General features: G+C 40.7%; 1 protein-coding gene across 6 annotated transcripts in view; it reads right to left on the reverse strand.

The window, feature by feature from the left end:
* Positions 1-19732, reverse strand: part of WDFY3 (WD repeat and FYVE domain containing 3) — a 363148-nt gene that overhangs the window by 55203 nt on the left and 288213 nt on the right. For 5 of the 6 annotated variants that reach the window (XM_089670537.1, XM_089670536.1, XM_089670541.1 and 2 more), the window contains 7 exons: positions 16630-16692; positions 11669-11834; positions 8822-8985; positions 7086-7234; positions 3275-3395; positions 1801-1886; positions 175-255 (listed from right to left, as the gene is read on the reverse strand). In XM_089670537.1, coding sequence (XP_089526663.1) covers positions 175-255; positions 1801-1886; positions 3275-3395; positions 7086-7234; positions 8822-8985; positions 11669-11834; positions 16630-16692 — 830 coding nt within the window. The remainder of the gene's footprint in view (positions 1-174; positions 256-1800; positions 1887-3274; positions 3396-7085; positions 7235-8821; positions 8986-11668; positions 11835-16629; positions 16693-19732) is intronic. The other variant, XM_089670540.1, reaches the window with a different exon arrangement.

The raw sequence follows: 19732 nt of genomic DNA on the forward strand, positions 1-19732 counted from the left end.
TGGAGAGAAGGGGCTAACAACGGCCAGGAATGTAGAGGCAATATCTGTGGCTCAGGCATGGTTTTAACTATGAAGGTAGACGTCCCCTTTACAATAGTACAGTTTTGGCTTGTGTTTGTTTTAAATCCAAAAGAAGCCACACATCCTGGAATGATGCTGAGAAGATATACATACCCTTGCTCTACACTTGTGTTTGGGCGCTGTCCGGAAACAGATTCTGAACTGTCTGTCAAAGATGGCACAACTGCCAAAAACCTGCACAACAAAACATAAAACGTCAATCATTGGAAATTAGCACATCTCATATACTTGAATTGTACACATTATAAAATAAAGAATCTCAGTAAAATAATAGAACGCTCTGGTCTCTGCACAGGCTATGTACAGCACAGTGAGGATATCACTGCTACTTTTATATGGTAATAACTGGGTTTCCAAAGGCCTTTGGTACTCGCAAAGTGGATTTATATCCTTTCTGGCAATTAAGGAATATATTTAAAGTAATTTTTGTGCCTGGAGTTCACCTTTATTTCAAAGCTTAGTGTTTGATCTACAGGATAGTACATGGCATAAGTACCTAGCTGTTGGAGGAAAAAACCTTGGTAGAACTTGTGTTTGAAGAAGCAGAAAATTGTTACATAATAATGTAAGCCAAGTAAAGCATTGTACTAGGTCACGCATCAGCCGAATGATCAATAAAAAAGTGATCTCTTTTGGTGGCCACCCAAGTAGGTGGAGGAGATTAAAAAACAGAAAATTGTATATGTTTTGTATTCTCATTTCAGCCTGCAAGAGAAGCTTTACGCTTAAAGGATAAGTTCACCTTTGTACAAAAAATAATAAATGCACTTTTTTTTGCAGGCAAAAAAATTTGCATTTATTATTTTTTGTTTCTGGATCCTCTAAAGTATTGCACCATTGATTAGCAGATCGCTTATGTCATGCAGGTCTCTTGCAGGGCTGTCAGTGTATTTGCTTGCCTGTATGGGATGTGCGGGCAAGCAGATATACTGGCAGGAAGAACCAACTAACTACCAAGGTGCTCCACAGCGCCGTGGTAGTTCATTGGGAAATACAAGCCGACAGCCACAGACTGTCGGGACTTATAGTTCATTCATTTACAGAACACTATGAATTACGACGCGACTGGGCGGGCAGAGCCCCCCCATGACTGCGAAAAAAAAAAAACACGACAGCTAGCAGGGAGGAGAAGATCCCCCCTAGCTGTCACAACAGGGAGGAGTGGGAGCCGGTCCATTCGTAACATGAATATGGGTGTAACATGTTACGAAAAGTTATCTTCTCCTTAAGTTTGTGTTTTTCAGGCTATCCTTCTCTACTTAGTTTTAGTTTACAGAGGTGAATAACCCAAGCACTAATTTACACCCAAGACGATGAATCAGAGGAACATGTTTTTAATCACTGATGTGGTTAAACAGAGGGAATATGAAAGTAAACAGTGCTCTTAAAAAAACCCATAATGCTCTGCAACCTTGACTCAAGGGTGCAGCCCATATTTAATGCTTAATGTGTAACAAAGAATTTCTATACAAATTAAAAAAACACCTAAGATATTCATTTTAAAATAGTAGAGGCTTGCAAAAATTACCCCAAACCATTATAATTTCCCTTTTTACGAAATGCATTCAAAGGTCCATAGGTCTGCTGCATAGAAAAATTTGCACATACCACCCATTATTCATCTCAGTGGAAAAGAGCTGCATTGTAGTTAAACACTACAATACTGGTTTAGGATTTATTTCACCAATAAAGTGAGAAGTGCACTTTACATAGACATACCTTTGGTAAACTTTGTTTCGAACACCTTTTTGAAAAGCTAGCAAATAGTTGCGCCCATCTGCTGAGAACACTTCTACTGCAATTGGCTGCATGTGAAACAGACAAAAGATCACATTTAAAAAAACAATAATAAATATTACTTTCACTAAGATTTTATTGCATTTAAACATATACAGACATCGAAAAATGATCAAGTCATAATCAACTATGAAAAAGAGAGAACAAAAGAAAGCATATTGTCGTATCGGGTGTTTGAGCATTAAGATCAGTTTACACTATACACAAGGCAATCATGTGAGATTTAGGAACAGTAAGCATAATACTAATAAATATGAATAAAATGTTATACATGGATCACTGAAACAGTGAAGTGGAGCGTGAATTTTTTTTTTTTTTTTCATTCATGAGACATGACTTTGTCATGTCTGGCTCCATAAATGAACAGCTGGTCATTAGCTGCTAGCAAGCAATTCTTAATCACATATGTATGTATGAATATGTAACTGCCAGGAAGGCCTCACATGTTACATATTTACACATGGGCAGCAAAGAAAGCCAGCTCATTTGTCCATACTGAGATTGTGCCTAGAACTACTTCTTTCAGCCAGCAAGAAATGTTCATCAAACATGCATTAATTATGGGAAACACATATGCCGACATAAAACTGCTCATTTTATATATACACATCACTGATGTGATTTTATATACACTGCCACTATTTAGAGCAATATTTACCAAATGCAGTACTGGCTCAAGAAGAGTTGGTGGGGCTGGCACAGTATCTGCATCTTATGGTTCTCCAAATAATAACAGACATTACCCCTTTTCATTCTCTGCTAAGCATACACCCAAATGGTGTATGGAAAGTTGTAGGATGTAATCACCATGCTAACCCCTAATGTAGGCAGTTCTAGGCAGCAGTTGTACAATAATGAGGTACTAGATTGTATTTACAATACAAGTCTGATACAGGTCTGTAAAGCTATCCTTTAAATGACAAATAAAGCTCCAAAACAAAACAGACATATGGCATTATAGTATGTTATAATGAAGATAGCAAGAATGTAAAAGCACAGAACCCATTTAGAAAGTGTGAAAAAGCTTTATGTGAACTATAGCTATATTTAGTATTTTATTTCTATAAAAGCATGAAAGAATTTCATTAGGAACGATCAGATGCTGACAAGAACATTTTTCTACTAAGTGCTTGCCTGGTAAGTTCCTAGTAGATAGAAGCACAAGGTCTCCGCTTATCTTTTCTGAGTAGCAGAGATGAATAGAAAATTATCTGATATGATTGTGCTCACTACCCATGCACTCAATGTATACAATTGCTGGGACAGTTGGGTCATGTAATAATTTATTAACATGTACTGTTATCTAGAGGCTTCCCTGTTTTATTTTTTTTTATTTTGTATTCATAAGCAAAGGATGGGGAAGTTCTTTAAGTATATTTCACTCGTGATGATCTACCTGTAGAAGATATCTTCTTTTGTGAACTTCTTTGATATCTTCATATGCGAAGATGCTGCAAGTTCTTTTCAGCTGACTGGGACCTTGTCTTGCTCCACGAGGAATGATTGGTTCATGCATACTAAAGAAAGAAAGGTCTGTTAGGTCTTAAGAAAGAACAAACAACTAATATGGCCAGTGTTAACAAGCCTTTAGTTACTTCAAAACTGCTTCTCTCCTTATAGAAGTCTATAGGAAGTATAAAAGTACTTGAAGCAGGTCAAATATACCCACAATTAATTCAGAATGATCTTAGAAGCATCTAAAACCAACATCAAAGGCACCCTGCATTTAGCTATCCAAAGACCTCTGACATTGGTCCAAAAACATTACAATATAACAACTGGAAAAAGCATACAGTATTGGTTCAACACACATTCACTTCTACCACACAGCAACCCCTGCCCCCCCCAAAAAAGTATTATTTAGGTGCATGTATGCTTATATTTAGGCATTGATTTCTTTACAATTTAATAAAAATGCTTCTTAAACCACAGGTAAAAAAACTGTTGTAATATCTTGAAGATTGTTTCCCTATGCCAGCTAGTGATATTCCCAGTGCTGAGGCTCACTGACTGTACTTGACTGGTACTGGCATTGTAAGTCTAAAGCTGGGCATAGACAAATCAAAACTAGGTTGGAGAAGCAGGGACAGGCCAAATTTCAATCTGTGTGTTGCTCTCCATGTTTGACAGAAGTCAACTGTTAGATCAACTTCTGTCGAACAGACATGCTGGAAAACTTTTGTTGATCAGTGGCTGCAGTGGGAGAGTCACTGTCAGAATAAAATGTGTGAATGGAGGAATCTGTTTACCAATACCTTCACTACTAGATGTGCCTCTGTGTGCACTGTACAAAATGTATGTAGTTTCGGCTACATACAGTATACAGCAATGTGTTTAGGCAGTGGGATGGGAACTTTAAAGACCAGAACAGAGAAGGGGATAATATGATTGATTTTTCTCAATAAGATGTGCTTATTGTTTAAGTATCCAAGTAATTTTGAATGGCACACGCCAGGGGTGTCCGCTTTCCCCTCAGATTTTTATATTCTCACTGGAACCATTTCTTTGCACAATCAGACGGGACTCTGGCATCTCTGGCTATCATAAGGCTTCTGGGATCCACAAGGTAGCTGCTTTCGCAGACTACTTGATTTTCTTCTTGACTGATCCTGTGTCCTTGCCAACCTTGCTCCATTCCATTCGTGTGTTTGGGGCACTTTCCTATTTTCAAATCAATCTATCTTAATTCTCAGCCCTCAATATTTCAGTGCCCCAAGACGTCATTAGCCATCTTCGCTCTTCACCCTTCGTTCCCTTTTCATTGGGCTACTGACTTAATTTGTGATCTGGGAGTCAATATCACCCCTGATCCCACCACTCTTAATATGGCCAATTTTGAACCATTGATTCATTGCATACGCACAGATCTGCTCCATGGGCACTCCCTCACCTTTAGATGGTTTGGGCGTTACAATGCGATTAAGATGACTTTTCTGCCTAGGGTCCTCTATGTCTTACAGGCTTTGCCCATCCGCCTCCCACCCTCGTTCTTCAAAAGGGTACATGCTCTTTTCTGGGAGTTCAGCTTGTCCCATAGGAAGCCCATTCTCCAACTCCTTCACCTTCCCAAGCGCCAGGGTGGAGTAGGCCTTCTTGATATTGGAGCCTATTATACGGCGGTCCATCTAAGTAGGCTGGTGGACTGGCACTGTCATACGGTGGTGAAACATTGGGTGGTGATGGAACTGAGGGACATTCAGGGCATGACCAGGAGCTGGCCCTGGATCTCCCTACAGTTGCCTAAAGACCTACCGGACCACCCCACGCTCAGCAGCACTCTGCGGACCTTGCAAGAGACATTCCGCAGCTCTTCCATTTCCCCTTTGCCGTCTCCCATGATCCCCCTCCTGGGAAACCCGGACTTCAGCCGCGACTGTACAATCCTCAGTTTCAACGTTTCACATTCACCGGATGTCTTCAACTCTGGGATTTTTTGGGACCTGATGGTAAACTTTCCCCCTCTGTTTCAGCCGCCACCAGACTTTTGGAATAATCTTCAACTTAGACATTTCCTTCGCCACTGCTCTCGTTCTCCAGCTGCTCATCGCCACCTCACAGAGTTGGAAAGTATCTGCCACAAGAAGGAGCCAATCCGTCATTGTCTTTTTTATGCTGCCCTGATCCGTCCGAAAGAGAACTTCACTCCTACCTTTCTTACTAAGTGGGCAGCTTATCTGATCGTCCATTTCTCTGATATGCAAAATGATAAAATTTTCACTTTGCGCAAACATCATTCATTGCTTCCAAGGTCCAGGAGACCAATCACAAAATTTGGCACGGTGTTAGAGGGTTTCTACCACCCTACATCGTATTTTTCCCCAGGTTCCGGTACTATGTTGGAGATGCAGCTCTGATCAGGGCACGATCTTGCATATCTTTTGGCCTTGTCCTAAAATCAAAACTTTCTGGCAAATAGTGGCCAGCACCATCAAGCACCTGACGAGTGTCGATGTGGCAGATGACCCAGCAGCGTGTCTGCTGCACCTTACCGACTGTCCCATCAAGAAGTACAAGGCTTCCTTGATGATCCCACTACTGAATGCTAAAGCCTGTATTCCCTAGTGCTAGAGATCTGTGCACCCACCCACAAGGTTCCTCTGGTACTCCAAAATTAAATGAGCTGAGGGACATGAAAGACCTCATGGCCACTCTATACGTCCGGGGGAAAGCTTTCCGGAACACTTGGAGACCATGGCAGTACTTTTGTTTATACTGAAGCCTATCTACAGGGGACTTCTCAACCTGGTTGAGGCATGTCGCTTTGACCATGATCTGACCTCGGGTGAAAGAGTCAGTACTCCCTGCATTACTTTGCAGTTTTTGTTTCCTTTCGTGTACTTTTTCTTTCCTCCCTTACTTGCAGGTTTCTTTCCTTCTTACTCTTAACCTACTCTCTCTTCCTTTTTTCTCTCTCTCTTCTTCTTCCCTTCCTCTTCCTGACCCCTGCCCCATTCCTTCCTTTCCCCACCTTAGCCCTGCCATCTATCTCATACAGGTACATAATAGTTTCAGTACAGTTTCGCATGTTGGCGAAAAAACTATGTGGCGCTATGTAAACTTCTTAGGGTTCTTGTTCTTGACCCACGGGATCCCTCTGGTGATCCAGATACTTCTGCTCATGTATGCTATACCAAGTTGCAATTTATAATTTTTATCTTCAGGAGCCCCTCAGTGGGGCCACTTATTGACATCCACAGTGACCTACTGTTTTTTTCATCTAATCTTAGTCCTGACTATCACTTCTTTTTTGTTTCTGTCCGATATGTAGCTCTTGCAGTTTACTCAATGACATTTCTGATTCGGTTATCTGTATGCCATTTGCTACAATATTTATGCATATATTGTATAATACAACTTCTGGTTAAATAAAAGAATTACAAAAAAAAGTATCCAAGCAGTGCCCAAGTTGCTTTAAAGCATGAAACTATCAGGTGCTTAAAAGTTCCACCACAAAGATGGATTTAGACTGGATTCCCACCTATGTTTAACAACGAATGAGCCACTATTCAAAGCTTATGGACATGCATGAAACTGCATGCTAATGCACAAAAATATGGAGTTGTGTTGAAATGCAATACAAAATGTACTGCAAGAATTGTTTTTATGCAGCTTTATTTACTGCAATATAAAATAACTGTGTGAGCACAGCCTAACCAACCTATACGTTTTTATGTTACAATATAGCTTCAAGAATGATAATGACTTACTTTACTGGTAGCGTTTCAATGTCACGAATCTCCCTGTTGGCTGTCAAAGTAAACCCATCAACCACATAAAAGTGTTCTTTTCCAAAGAGTAGGAGGCCTTCACCAGTGTCTAAGCCCTGGACTCTTGCACAGCGATACATGTGCTGAATCTAAAAAGATTGAAACAGTAATTTTTTTTATTGCTTTAAAAAGGTTCTTGAAAGATTCTTCTGTTTTCCTTGAAAACTAAAAATATACAATAATACAATAGCATGGGCAAATGTAATCCTAGGTATATTTGTGTTCCTCACTTCCCTTTCAATGAGTTATATGAGCAAAACCTAACTTGTTGCTGCATATCCTACGTGTGATGTCTAGTGGATTCATGATGCTGTAGTTTAATAAAACATTTCTGGAGAACAGGTTTATATCCTGTGTTCGGGGTTATTTTAACACATTTTAAATGTTAAAGCTTACAGGTCACAACAAAAATCACCCGCCTTAAAAATAACTTTACAAATATTATTCCACTCACTGCCAGCAGGTGGTGCCAATCTGTAAGTTTCTAATGTCCATGTAGTTAACAAAAAACAGTTTAACGCAGAGCCTAAAAGAATATTGGATGCAGCAGTGTGGGGTTTAGTTGATAAAATATAAGTAACTAACATAGTGTGAAAGCACAACAGACTAGAAAGAAATTAACTAAATAAACAGTCATATTATAAGTCAGTTTATTCACATTTGTAGCCCTGTACGTCTCTGATGTATGTGCAATCTGGTGTGTATTTTCTGACACTTTAATGCCTGGCTCTTGTAAATATATTGAAGACTCCTCCACAAAAGTTGACACATTAGTACTACAGGTTACAAAATTAATTTGGTCATTTAACAGCCAGGCTACTGGCATTTGTAGAAGGTTCGCAATGGCAGCCCATGAATTATTCTACTAATAGGATTATTTCAAACTGAGAAATATTGGAACTATTTTGCTTTGTAAGGATATTTTTCAACCCCTTCACGCCGGCGCCTCCTCGCCCTTTAAGCGTTTCAGAAGCCGGGAGGCGGGGGCGGGGTTTAGGGTCATGTGACCGCTGTGACGCACCGTCATGGTGGTCGCATGATCGGGAAAGGTCCTGATCGAAAGAGGAGATCGGGACCTTTCCGTGAGTAACGGACATGTGTGCTGGGAGCGCGCTCTTGGCACATATGTCCTTTTTTAATAGAACGCAAATGTATGGCCACTCGGCGTCTAGGCCCAGATGCCGGGAGGCCGCACATTTGCGTTTGGCCGGCGTGAAGAGGTTAATGTACTCACTTGAGTTTCTCAAATATGTAATAACATTACTTTGAATCTCGGCCAGTTCAGCAGGGACCAGCCAAGATTCGATCCATCTTTGGGCGGCTGGTTGTACTAAAAACTGGATACAACCAGCCTGTCTGGTTTTTTGCATGCGATTACTGCTGGTAGCTATAACAAGGTTCCCCACCGGTAGAACAGAATAGAGCTGTAGGAGGGGAATCGAGCAATGGCTACAGGAAAGACAAATCGCATCATCTATGGCTTGCCTTAGTGTTAAACACAATCTCCTCTTTCACCAAACTGATCGCTAAACATGTCAGTTCTCATACATGTTTGTCTTTTATGTACAGTGCCTTGAAAAAGTATTCATACCCCTTGAAATTTTCCACATTTTGTCATGGTTTTCAAGGCACTGTATACATGAATTAGTGGAGTCCAGTACAATCATCCATTCTACCTTCTCTCCTTCTTCAAGAAGTCTCAGCAGAGTGGTACTATCCATCTTCTCTTCTTCATCTATGGAAGAACCTTCACTTAGCTGGTCCTGTAAATGTTCTTGGTTTTCATCTTCTCCTCCATCTGGGGCTGATTTTGATCGTTTAAGAGGTGCTTTTACTAGGCCTGATTCAGACAACAAAATGAGTTGTTAGTAAACCTGAATATATTATAAAACATTGGGACATGCAAGTACTCTAAAATAACTATTGCACAGATACAGTGTTCTATTTAAGTTACATAACTAATACAGAAAAGCATTTTGGGGTGTTTTCCCAAATCCAAAACAATTCCTAATGACCATCCTATTAGTAAATCCCCTCAATATAGACCAACATTTCTAAAGCTGCAAGAAGTGTACAGTATATGTTATATGAGGTCAATACTGTCCACACTCTAGAGCTGTTTGGATGACCAGTCCACCTTCAAGTAGCTAGAGTATAATCCTTCCTTAATATCTTTTCATAATGACTCTAAAGTAATCAGTCTATTCTCACACTTATTACCAACAGAAAATTTGAGAAATATGTATTGGAGTTAGAATATCTACTGAGTAAACCTGTAATTGGTGCTTAGCTGGTCCTAGGTCTCTTCTACTGAAAGCCTTCTCATATATCTAAGAGAACACATACAGGACCTGATATAGACATAAGAAGTGGAGGAGCCAAAAGTAAAACTGGGCAATTGTAAGGGGTGTTAGCAGATCAGTGCATAGTGGAGGTGTATTAATGCAGCACAGCCAACAATAGGAGTGATAGTGGATAGTTGTAGCAAGCAATACAGACAGATGGCACCAGCAAGTAAATGAGCAATCACCAAAGAGTGTCATAGGATGTGATCAGGGTAAAGATATGGCCTTCATCCCTTCTGACAAGCATAATAGGTGTGAACAAGAATAATGGGCTCACTAATTCATTTTTTGTAATGCAGACAGAAATAAGTGCTTAAAGGGGAAGTCCACTTTTACTAAAAAAAAATAATAAAGCATATAAAATTGCTTCACAAGCCATTTTGTAATTTAAAGTTATTAACAATTACCTTTCCATTTCAATCTGAAGCCACTGTTATTTTTTAAAACATTGAATGCAATATAGCAAGCTGGAGGTGTTTTTTACACTGTACAGTATGCCCCAAAAATGTCATCTCCTTCATGTGTGATTGGCTCATTAATTTTCTTAGACATCTGCACTAAGATACAAGTCAAATCTGAGGCGTTCTGGAATTTCACAAAAATGAAATAGGAATTTCATTTTTGGTGAAACGCTTCCTACGGGTTACATACTTGTAAAGGAATGCAGACATTCCAAATTTCCTTATTAGAACACAGTAAGTTCACCAAGTATTTATAATGAAGCAAACCTTCCCATTCAGAAATCAGTCTTGGAAGGACATAATGGAACCAAGAGCTTTTTTTTTAGAGCAGACAATGGGAGGAATCTGCTATCTACATATATCACCCAGAGGGGATTGCTTTTTCATATTTGATAGAGTAAGAGAGGGTTATAACCCTTGTCAGGTTCTTTTTTGTTGCCATCAGATTGCAGAGATTTCCCTTCACTTCTGGTCCTGTAGCTAAAACGGACAGTAAGGGGAAATCCTTCTAAAGTGAGGGAATCCTGGGGTCTTACCAGGGACACCAATGTCCTCATTGGACGATATCCACTCTATTCCTGTTCCGATGTCAACTCAAATTTTGGGATTTGGTTTTATTTCACTTTCAATGATAATGGTAAAAAAGGACAAAGAGTGCAGATCTTCCTAACAGGGGCACAGAGAACAATAAAAACCTGACAAGCGTTCTAATCCCTCTCCACTCTATCCAAAACTAAAATAAAAAGTTTTCCTTTAGTGGCACTTTAAGTGAACCTGTGTGATAAAAGCTAGCCCTGTGTTACCTCAAGTGATGAGGATTTTTGCCTGTCCCCATGTAACAGCACTGGGTAACTGAGGTCAGTCACAAAGCACCAAAACCGTCAATGTGAATAAGAGGAATGAGTCACACAACTCCCATAAATAAAGTGCTCATTATTGTTTTCTTTGTTTGGAACCAAACAATAGGGGAGGTAAAGAAAGGTAACCATGAAAGTGTTACTAAACCCACAACAGTAAAATCAGTCTGTATATGCAGTAAAGCATGCTTGTTATACTCACTGTGGAACCTAAGGGGTTAATCCTCTGCATTGTGTAAAAAGGTTGTTTGATCCTGTCTTCTCTGATCCCCCCCTTTTTCTAGTGTCTTCCTAAATATCTTCTGATTGAACAGAGGTTCGGGGGCAAGCTGCTCATGCTCTTTTTGGTGTGTTCAGCTAGAGATTTTTTTTTTTCCTTGGGAGGGTGCATGTGATCAGCACAAGGCCAATCAGCACTGTCCAGACAGAGGTCAGGGGTCCTGCATCCTCCTACAGCAGAATGAAAACTCCTCCTACAAACTATAACTAGTGCTTTGCTAGACACTGACAGAAGTCACAAGACTGCTATATACTGCTAATGAGAAAGGGTATTTAGCAATTTATATTTATGAAAATAATTGAATTTCCATGTTGTGTGTACTGTGGGAGACCAGATATAGTGAATGCAGGGTCCTGGGTTTAGTAACACTTTAACTGCTATTGAGGCCCAGATAAAGAACATGTTGATTTGCTCATGGGTAAAGAATGTGTTTCCTATAAGAAGTTGAAGATACTTTTAAATTTACCATGAAAAGCTGATTGGAGTACATACAACTTAGTGTCCACTGACCGCAAGGGAGACCTAAATGTAGGGTTAAGTATTTGTAAATTAACAGACCAACTTTTTTTTTTTTTTTTACCTTTCACCCTGGCAATGGTGTCTTCCCCATGTTCTGGCTCATGCTGTGCTGCCTCTTCAGAACTTTCCTCCACTGTGTCCTGGAACACCGCTGGGTTCCCTGGCATCAGGCGCATATAATAATCTTTGCTGTCATAACTGATAGCACGGCGGTAGCGAGCAGGTTTCTAAAACAACAATTTAAATAAATACAAAAATTGATCAGATTTAAAATTACATCTATGTTCAAAATAATCCTCCATCAATAAATACTTTTAATGTTCTAGTTTACCCTTAAATACAGCCATGCGAAAGAAGTGATATTTGAATGATCACTTTTGAGGCCACTTTTGTGAATCAGAGGTGGCCTGATGTAATCACACGATAAATCAGATAAAGATAAATCAGACAATAAAGTCTGATTAAATCCCCATATTAAGAAATTCTCAACAAATTTCAACTACATTCTGATTTTGATCACAAAAATAATGGAATAGACCATGGAAACCTACCTCCAACAGTTTGGGCTATTCCAAGGTTTCAGTAAATGATGGGAGGTAGGCTGATTGAAAGGGATTGAAACGGCTATAAATCTTCCCGGAATATGGCCAGCATAAGAAGGAATATAACTGGGTCCACAGGCAGGCTCTCTTAGGGCCCTTTCACATGGGCTTATCCACTCTGTTCAGCAGAAGATCTGTGAGAAGATCACCTGCTGAATCAGAGCTGAAAGAGACAGAAAGCAATTTTGTGCCATTCTTGTCCAGTCTGTGCCTGTATTTTTAAATCTGAAAGTGGCATTTACATCAGGCCACCTCTGATTCACCACGTTTAGGACCAAAAACAACAGAAAAGGATGCAGTCCTTTTCCATTTTTTTTCCCGGACCTTGGTGGACACAAGGCCATTTACAGCCATACGTCTGCCCAAAGACACGCATGGAGTTTCTGATCAGGTCTGCCTGAAAAACTGATAGGTGGCCCTGATTGGAAAGCCCATGTGAAAGGGGCCTTACACTTGGTGTGCTAATTTAACATGTAACAACAAAATGTACATGTGATGCTGTAATTAATGTAATACATGTTGAAAGTGCTAATCTAGTATAATTAAAATGGTTCTTTCCATTTCAAACTGGAGGTTCTATAAACCTGCCAAAAAATTACATTTTGCTTTATAACACAGCATACAGAGTGACTCTGAAAGACTTACTCCCTACTCAAGTATTGGCTTACCACTTTTCCCAAAACTGCACAGAACCGGAGATAAACTTCAGCCATGCCCAGAAAGGCCCTTATGTTTACTTCAATGACCTTTCATCAATGGTGGCAAACTATCCAAGGGTATTCCACATCTGCAAGCATGCCTTCAGATGTGCCATCCCTAAGTCCCCATTCACATAGCAAAAAAGGGAAAGTTGTGGCAAGAATAAAGCGGATTCCTGTGGCTGGATGTACATCTGGGTGCAGACAGTTGCAACAGCTCCGCCTGCTCAAGGCAATGACAGGCTGGAACAGTAAGCTTGCTTCCAAGGGCGGTCATCTGTCTCCAACCACAGCTAATCACTTGCTGTGTGATTACATCGAAACACTAGTAGTCAGCTACGCTGTGAGCCTATCACTGGCTTTAAAAAACAGAGCAGCCTCAACTCCCCGGTATACCCAGCCAAAGGAATCTGCTAGATTCCTGGTACCCCAACCATGTCATTGTTGCCTGTCCCAGGACCTACAGAGCAGAAGGATGCTTTTATATATTTATGTGTAAATGTAACCAAATGCACGACATTCCATTTTTTGGTATGCATTTAAGCTAGCCTGGTTTGATTATTTGTAATAGAAAAGGACTGGTCTCCATAGCATGTCCTTCTGGTATGTTTGGCATGGCTGTAGCAAAGTGGCAATCTTTTCAAACTCTTAAAACAAACATTATTTCAGCACTCTGGTATCCCCCCAAAGACAAAGAGACAGTGTGCATTCTGCTAGTTGTAGTGGGCAGCACAAGACTGCTGGCAAGACACAGCTGTGAGAATACCGTCCAGGAACAGCCTGTTAGTGCATGGAACACAAATCTTTTGTCACATTCATTTACTACAAAGAATAAGACCAATTATTCAGAGAAGCAGGGAGCCCATGCAAAGCTAAAAGGAGCCTTATTTGATATCTGAAAATAAATCTAGTACTGACAGCAAAAGCATGGCGCATACTGGCATGATACACAGACAAGGGTCTACAATACATAGCAGCAAAGTCGATGATAATATTTACAAAAAGTCAAAATTGCAGGAAGTTATTGGAGTTTGAAGCAAATATTAAACAATTCTTTCCATTTTATTATTTATTTAAAAATCCATTTTCATTCAAACTGAAACTGTTCACATTGAGGTTAATTTGCTAAAGGAGTGGAGACAGTTCACGCTGAAGTGAATGGCAGTATGCTGAACTGTACCTACATTTAATACCTGAATATGTACAAAGGAAACTAAAAACAGTAATTTTGGTAGCACATCATTGGTTGAACGCTGATTCATCTGATTTACGATGATAACTGAACATTCACTTTGCAAAGTGAACAGGCTCTGTTCATTTAGTAAATCAATCCCAACGAGTCCATTACATGGCTGTTGGTCCTCATTGCTAATAAATATTTTTATTTTTCCAGCAAAACTTTACTGCACAGGTGTCAAACTGGCAGCCCTCCAGCTGTGGCCAAACTACAAGTCCCATGAGGCATTGCAAGATTGACAGTTACAAGCTTGACTCCCAAAGGTAAAGGCATGATGGGAGTTTTAGTTTTGCAACAGATGGAGGGCCCCCAGTTTGACATCCCTGCTGTACTGAGTGCAATAAAATCTGTGTCACAAACTCTTATTGTTTTGGTCACTATATTTGTAACTTGTTAATGTTATCATAGAGGGAACAGGTTGTCCACTTGCCCTTTGGAAGTTTTACCCCCCTTCATGACCAGGCCATTTTTTGCTATAAGGTGCTGTGCTAATTTAACGTAAAAACATCAGAAGATTAAACTTCATTTACTTATTTTCGCACAATCAGACTCCATGGAATTTTATGCATTGGGAAGCAATCAGGCTCTACTGCACTGCACAATGCTGCTAATCTAACATGTATTCAGGCACTGGGGGCTGGAGAGGGAAGATGTTTAAGCAACTCAGGAGGAGGATGAAAGCACAGGAGGCCAAGTGATGATTTTGTTTCAAATTTCAGACATGGAGTGGATGGAGTTCTGCTTTGGAATATGAGCTTATACAATTCCTATCTGATTGAAAAGCAGGGTATTGTTTTAAGGAAATTGCAATAGATACTTGGCACTTAACATATGCTAGTTAAGTTTTTTTTAAAACTATACTGCTACAAGACTGCATGATTAGCATTGATAACATTTTGTATTTTAGTCAGAGAACTGTATACATGTGAAAGAGCTTAGTTTAATGTAAATCTTATTACTGTGTTACTCCATGAAAAAAAAAAACTAATTTCCGTGTAGATTTTCTAATTATCTATGTACATGGCAGCAACTATACTGTTTAACTTTTGTCGTATTTTATCTAACAGTAAGTTATAGTGATAGCCCATGTGTTCTAGGCTATGTAGACTAGGAGTTGGGGAACTCTGATTTTTTTATTTTATTTTTTAAAGCAAGCAAGCTTTGCTTTTTTTAACCAATATAATAAAAATGGATAGGTAAAAATATAATAATGTAAAGTAACACTGATGTGCCAAGCTGACTCATGTGTGATACCGATTTTATTATATCCTCACTGTAATATTAGGCCCCTTCCAAATTGGCATACTGCATGTCCGTTTTTCATCTGTCCGTTTACGGATGAAAAGCAGACACCCATGTATCTCTATGGACTAGTCGATGTAAATAGATGATCATCTGTTTACATCCGTTAATGTCCGCATCCGTTAACATCTGTTTTTTTGAACGGAAGAAAACCCTATTTTTCTTCCGTTAAAAAAAACAGAACAGACAAAAAAAAAAAAAAACGTAAGTAAACAGACAAATATGTATGTAAACGGACAAAAAAACAGATGTTAAATGGATGTCAACTGATGCAAAACTGACGTAAACTGATGAAAAACTGATGTTAATTTGTGAAAAACTGATGTGAACTGATCTGCTTTTTCTTGGAAAAAACGTGACTGAACTGATCCTGTGTGAAAGGGGCCTTAGACTGAATGCAGCTGATCAGTCCCAGTAGCTCCAAACAGTACAAATGTAGTCTCAGGCACAGAGTGGAATTCACTAAAGCTGACCATACATGGATTGAAATAGGGCTGGTTTGGCAGTGCCCAGCTGAATTTCAATCTATATATATGGGCAGGCAGGTTTTGCACAAGTTAGTCTATTGACTTGTGTAAAGTCAGCCTGTTGGCAAATTTTCTCTTGATCAACGTCGCCAGTTATAGCTGGCGGTGCTAATTAGTTTATTCTGACAGCGGAGAAGTCTCCCCACTGTCAGAATACAAAAGCTCAGCAGTAGGGATTCCCCCATCCACCTCAAACATGTGGATGGGGGAGACAAGTAATTTTCTTTCAGGTTGAACGAGAGAAAAAAAAATTACTCATGTATTGCCGGCCTAAGACTGGAGCAGTCAGAATCTGGAGTAACTGTGCATGGCACCCAATATAAAAGAACTTACATTTAAAATACCCCTAGTCAGTTAGTCTGGAGATGTAACAAAAAACTACTAAAAGGAACAATTAAATTGAATAAAAATATGTACTGGACCCTGGTGCACAGCTCTGGACCATTAAGCATGTTAAGACTCACTGCAGACATGTTATAAAACTGACAGTGAAGATATACTACTAATCCTCCAAGGTAAAAGGTAAGGCACTAGTATTGTTATACTGTAAACAAGCACAGAGTGGTGCGCTCAGAATAAAAAGCAGCTTTGTTAGAACATGCTCCAGTGATTATTTCTAGTACAGCCTGTGCATTTAAAACTACACTCCGTTTTACCTTCTCATGAGTTACCATGAAGAGACCGTCAGAGGTTTCAGGTAGTGTACATGGAAAGTCAGACTAAAAATGGGGTATTAAGTATGAAAACATCAGAAAGATATTATACATGTAGAAGTCAAAACTACAGATGGATACAGAGATGTAAAACTGGGGAAACAACACTGGGGTATTTAAAAAACGCTCCACCTCTGTTCTAAGAATCTCTGCAAAATGTGGGGATTCTATTAGAGGTATAGTAAATTATGCACTTGCTTCGTTCAAGGCTGACTTCCATTAGCAACCATGGAATAAGCATTAGGAAAATGGAAAATCAGGATTGTACATTTGCAATCAGAACCTCTACATTTGTTAGCAACTGGTCACCAATGTCAGAACTGCTTAATGGAGCTACCATAACTGTTCTTAGGCTGGTTCCATGGTATGACATTTTTCCTAGTTGAAGGACTTAACTTCACGTTACTAGAAGCTATGAAAATCCTATTATGACATTCTCCAGGCAATATATTTCTCACAGCAGTTTGCTGTAATGCTCCCTATACAAGTTAGAGTTCTCCTTTCCCAACTTTAAAATGTAACAGACTTTGTCATAAACTAAACCTCAACTCCTGAATTGTCAATAGTAAAGCCTTCCATGCCAGGGACTAAATATTTCATTATTGATTTGTATTCATTCCTGTAAGGACAGAAACGTCAGTCTGCAAGACTGCCCTATCTCCTTCCCAAGCTCAGTGCTAAGAAATAGTGGTGCGCCAAAACCGAAAATGCAGGATGCCCTTGACCAAAAACTGAAACCGAAAACGGACAGTTTTTAAAATTTTTTTTTAAATTTCATTAATGTGGCTGGCAATTTTGTACTAAAGTCACTAAGTGGTGTTTTTGCATTGATATCAATGGGGACGTGACATTATTATTATACAGTATTTATAAAGCGCCAATAGTTCGCTCAGCGCTGTACATTACAAAGGGGGACAGAACATGTGACAGAACAATACTAATACAATGCAAAACATGAGGGGATTGAGGGCCCTGCTCTTTCACATGAACGTATATGAGACGTGATTTTCGATTGAAGTCACTAGGGGGGCATTTTTGCATTAAAGTCAATAGGGATCTGACTTTGCATTAAAGTCTATGAGACATGATTTTGCACTGAAGTCACTAGGGGTTTTTTTTTCATGAAAATCTATGAGACGCGATTTTGCATTGAAGTCACTAGGGGGTGGTTTTTGCATTGATGTGAATAGGGACGCAACTTAGCATGAAAGTCTATGAGATGCGATTTTGCATTGCAGTCACTAAGAGGCGTTTTTGCATTAAAGTCTATGAGATGTGGCTTTGCATATGTTGGCACCATTATTGGCAAAATGCCTATAACACTATTTTCGGACGATATGTTTCAGCCGTCGACAGGGGCGGACTAATCATTCGGGCAATGGGGTGGACTAACCATTCGGGGTATTGCCCGAGGGCCCGGGATCAGTATTGGGCCCCGTGAGAGGTCCAGTGACAGTGTGGGGAGCAGAAGAGGAGGAGGCAATCTCAGTTTCGGGAGTAGCTGACCTTTCACGTAATGGCAGAGTGAGTTGGGGTCCCGGGCAGTGGTAGTGCCTTGTACACGCTGCTGTTGATGGAGCCAGTGGATAGTGTGAGAGGCAGTGGCGTATCATCCATGGATGCAGGGTGTTCACTGCACACACTCAGCACCCATGGATGACATGTATCAGGAGCAAAGTCAGGGATGATCAATGCAGCGGTCAGGCAGGTACAAGCACCAATCTCCTGTATGGCTTTCAATGAAGCAGCTGAAAGCTGTGGGAGGGAGAGGAGAAGCAGCTTCCAGCTGCTATATTGACAGCCATAAAGGAAGATCGGTGCCTGTAACTGTCCCCACTGCTGCACCGATGAACCCTGACTGTGCATTTCCCCTCTGGACCCCCCTGACATCCCCTCCCTTCATTCTTTCCCCCCTCCTTCTTTAAATTTCCTTCCTTCCCTTCCCTTCCTCCATCCATTCCCTCTCTCCCTTTTATTCCTACCCTCCCCCTTCCTTCCTCCATTCATTTCTGTCGTCCTTTTCTTCCTTCCTCCATCCCCTCCCTACCTTCTTTCCTCCCTCCCCTCCCTTCCTCCCATCCCTTCATTCCTCCTTTCATCCATTCCCTCCCTCTTCCTTCCTCCATTCATTTCTGTCCTCCTTTTCTTCCTTCCTCCATCCCCTCCCTACCTTCTTTCCTCCCTCCCCTCCCTTCCTCCCATCCCTTCATTCCTCCTTTCATACATTCCCTCCCTCTTCTTCATTCCTTTCCTTCCTCCCTCCCCTTCCTTCATCCATTCACTCTCTCCCTTTTCTTCCTTTCTCCATCCATTCCTTTCCTCCCTTTTCTTCCTTCCTTCCCCTCTTTTCTTCCATTCCTCCCTCCATCCCCTCCCTTCATTCTTTCCTCCCTTCCCTCCTTTCATTTCCTTCCTTTATTCCCCTTCCCTCCTCCTCCCTCCTGTTCCTTCATCCATTCCTTCCTTCACTCTCCTTCCTTCCCTCCTCCATCCATTTCCTTCCTTCACTCTCCTTCCTTCCCTCCCTTCATTCTTTCCTCCCTCCCTTCCTTTCATTTTCTTCCTTCATCCATTCCCTCCCTTTTCATCCTTCCTCCCTCCCTCCCCTTCATTTCCATCCTTCCTCCATTCCCTCTCTTCATTCTTTACTTTGTCCCCTCCTTTCCTTCCTCCATCCCCCCCTTCATTCTTTCCTTCCTCCATCCCCTCCTTTCCTTCCTTCCTTGCTCCCATCCTTCCTCCATTCATTCCCTCCCTTTTCTCTCCCCCCCTCCCCTTCCTTCATCCATCCCTTCCCTGCCTCCCTCTCCTTCCTTCCCTCCCTCTTCATCCATTCCCTTCCTCCCTTTTCTTCCTTCCTTCCCCTCTTTTCTTCCATTCCTCCCTCCATCCCCTCCCTTCATTCTTTCCTCCCTTCCCTCCTTTCATTTCCTTCCTTTATTCCCCTTCCCTCCTCCTCCCTCCTGTTCCTTCATCCATTCCTTCCTTCACTCTCCTTCCTTCCCTCCTCCATCCATTTCCTTCCTTCACTCTCCTTCCTTCCCTC

The sequence above is a fragment of the Staurois parvus genome, unplaced genomic scaffold (assembly GCF_062004578.1).
Source record: "Staurois parvus isolate SC_StPar_1 unplaced genomic scaffold, SC_StPar_1.0 ptg000091l, whole genome shotgun sequence".
Classification (NCBI taxonomy): domain Eukaryota; kingdom Metazoa; phylum Chordata; class Amphibia; order Anura; family Ranidae; genus Staurois; species Staurois parvus.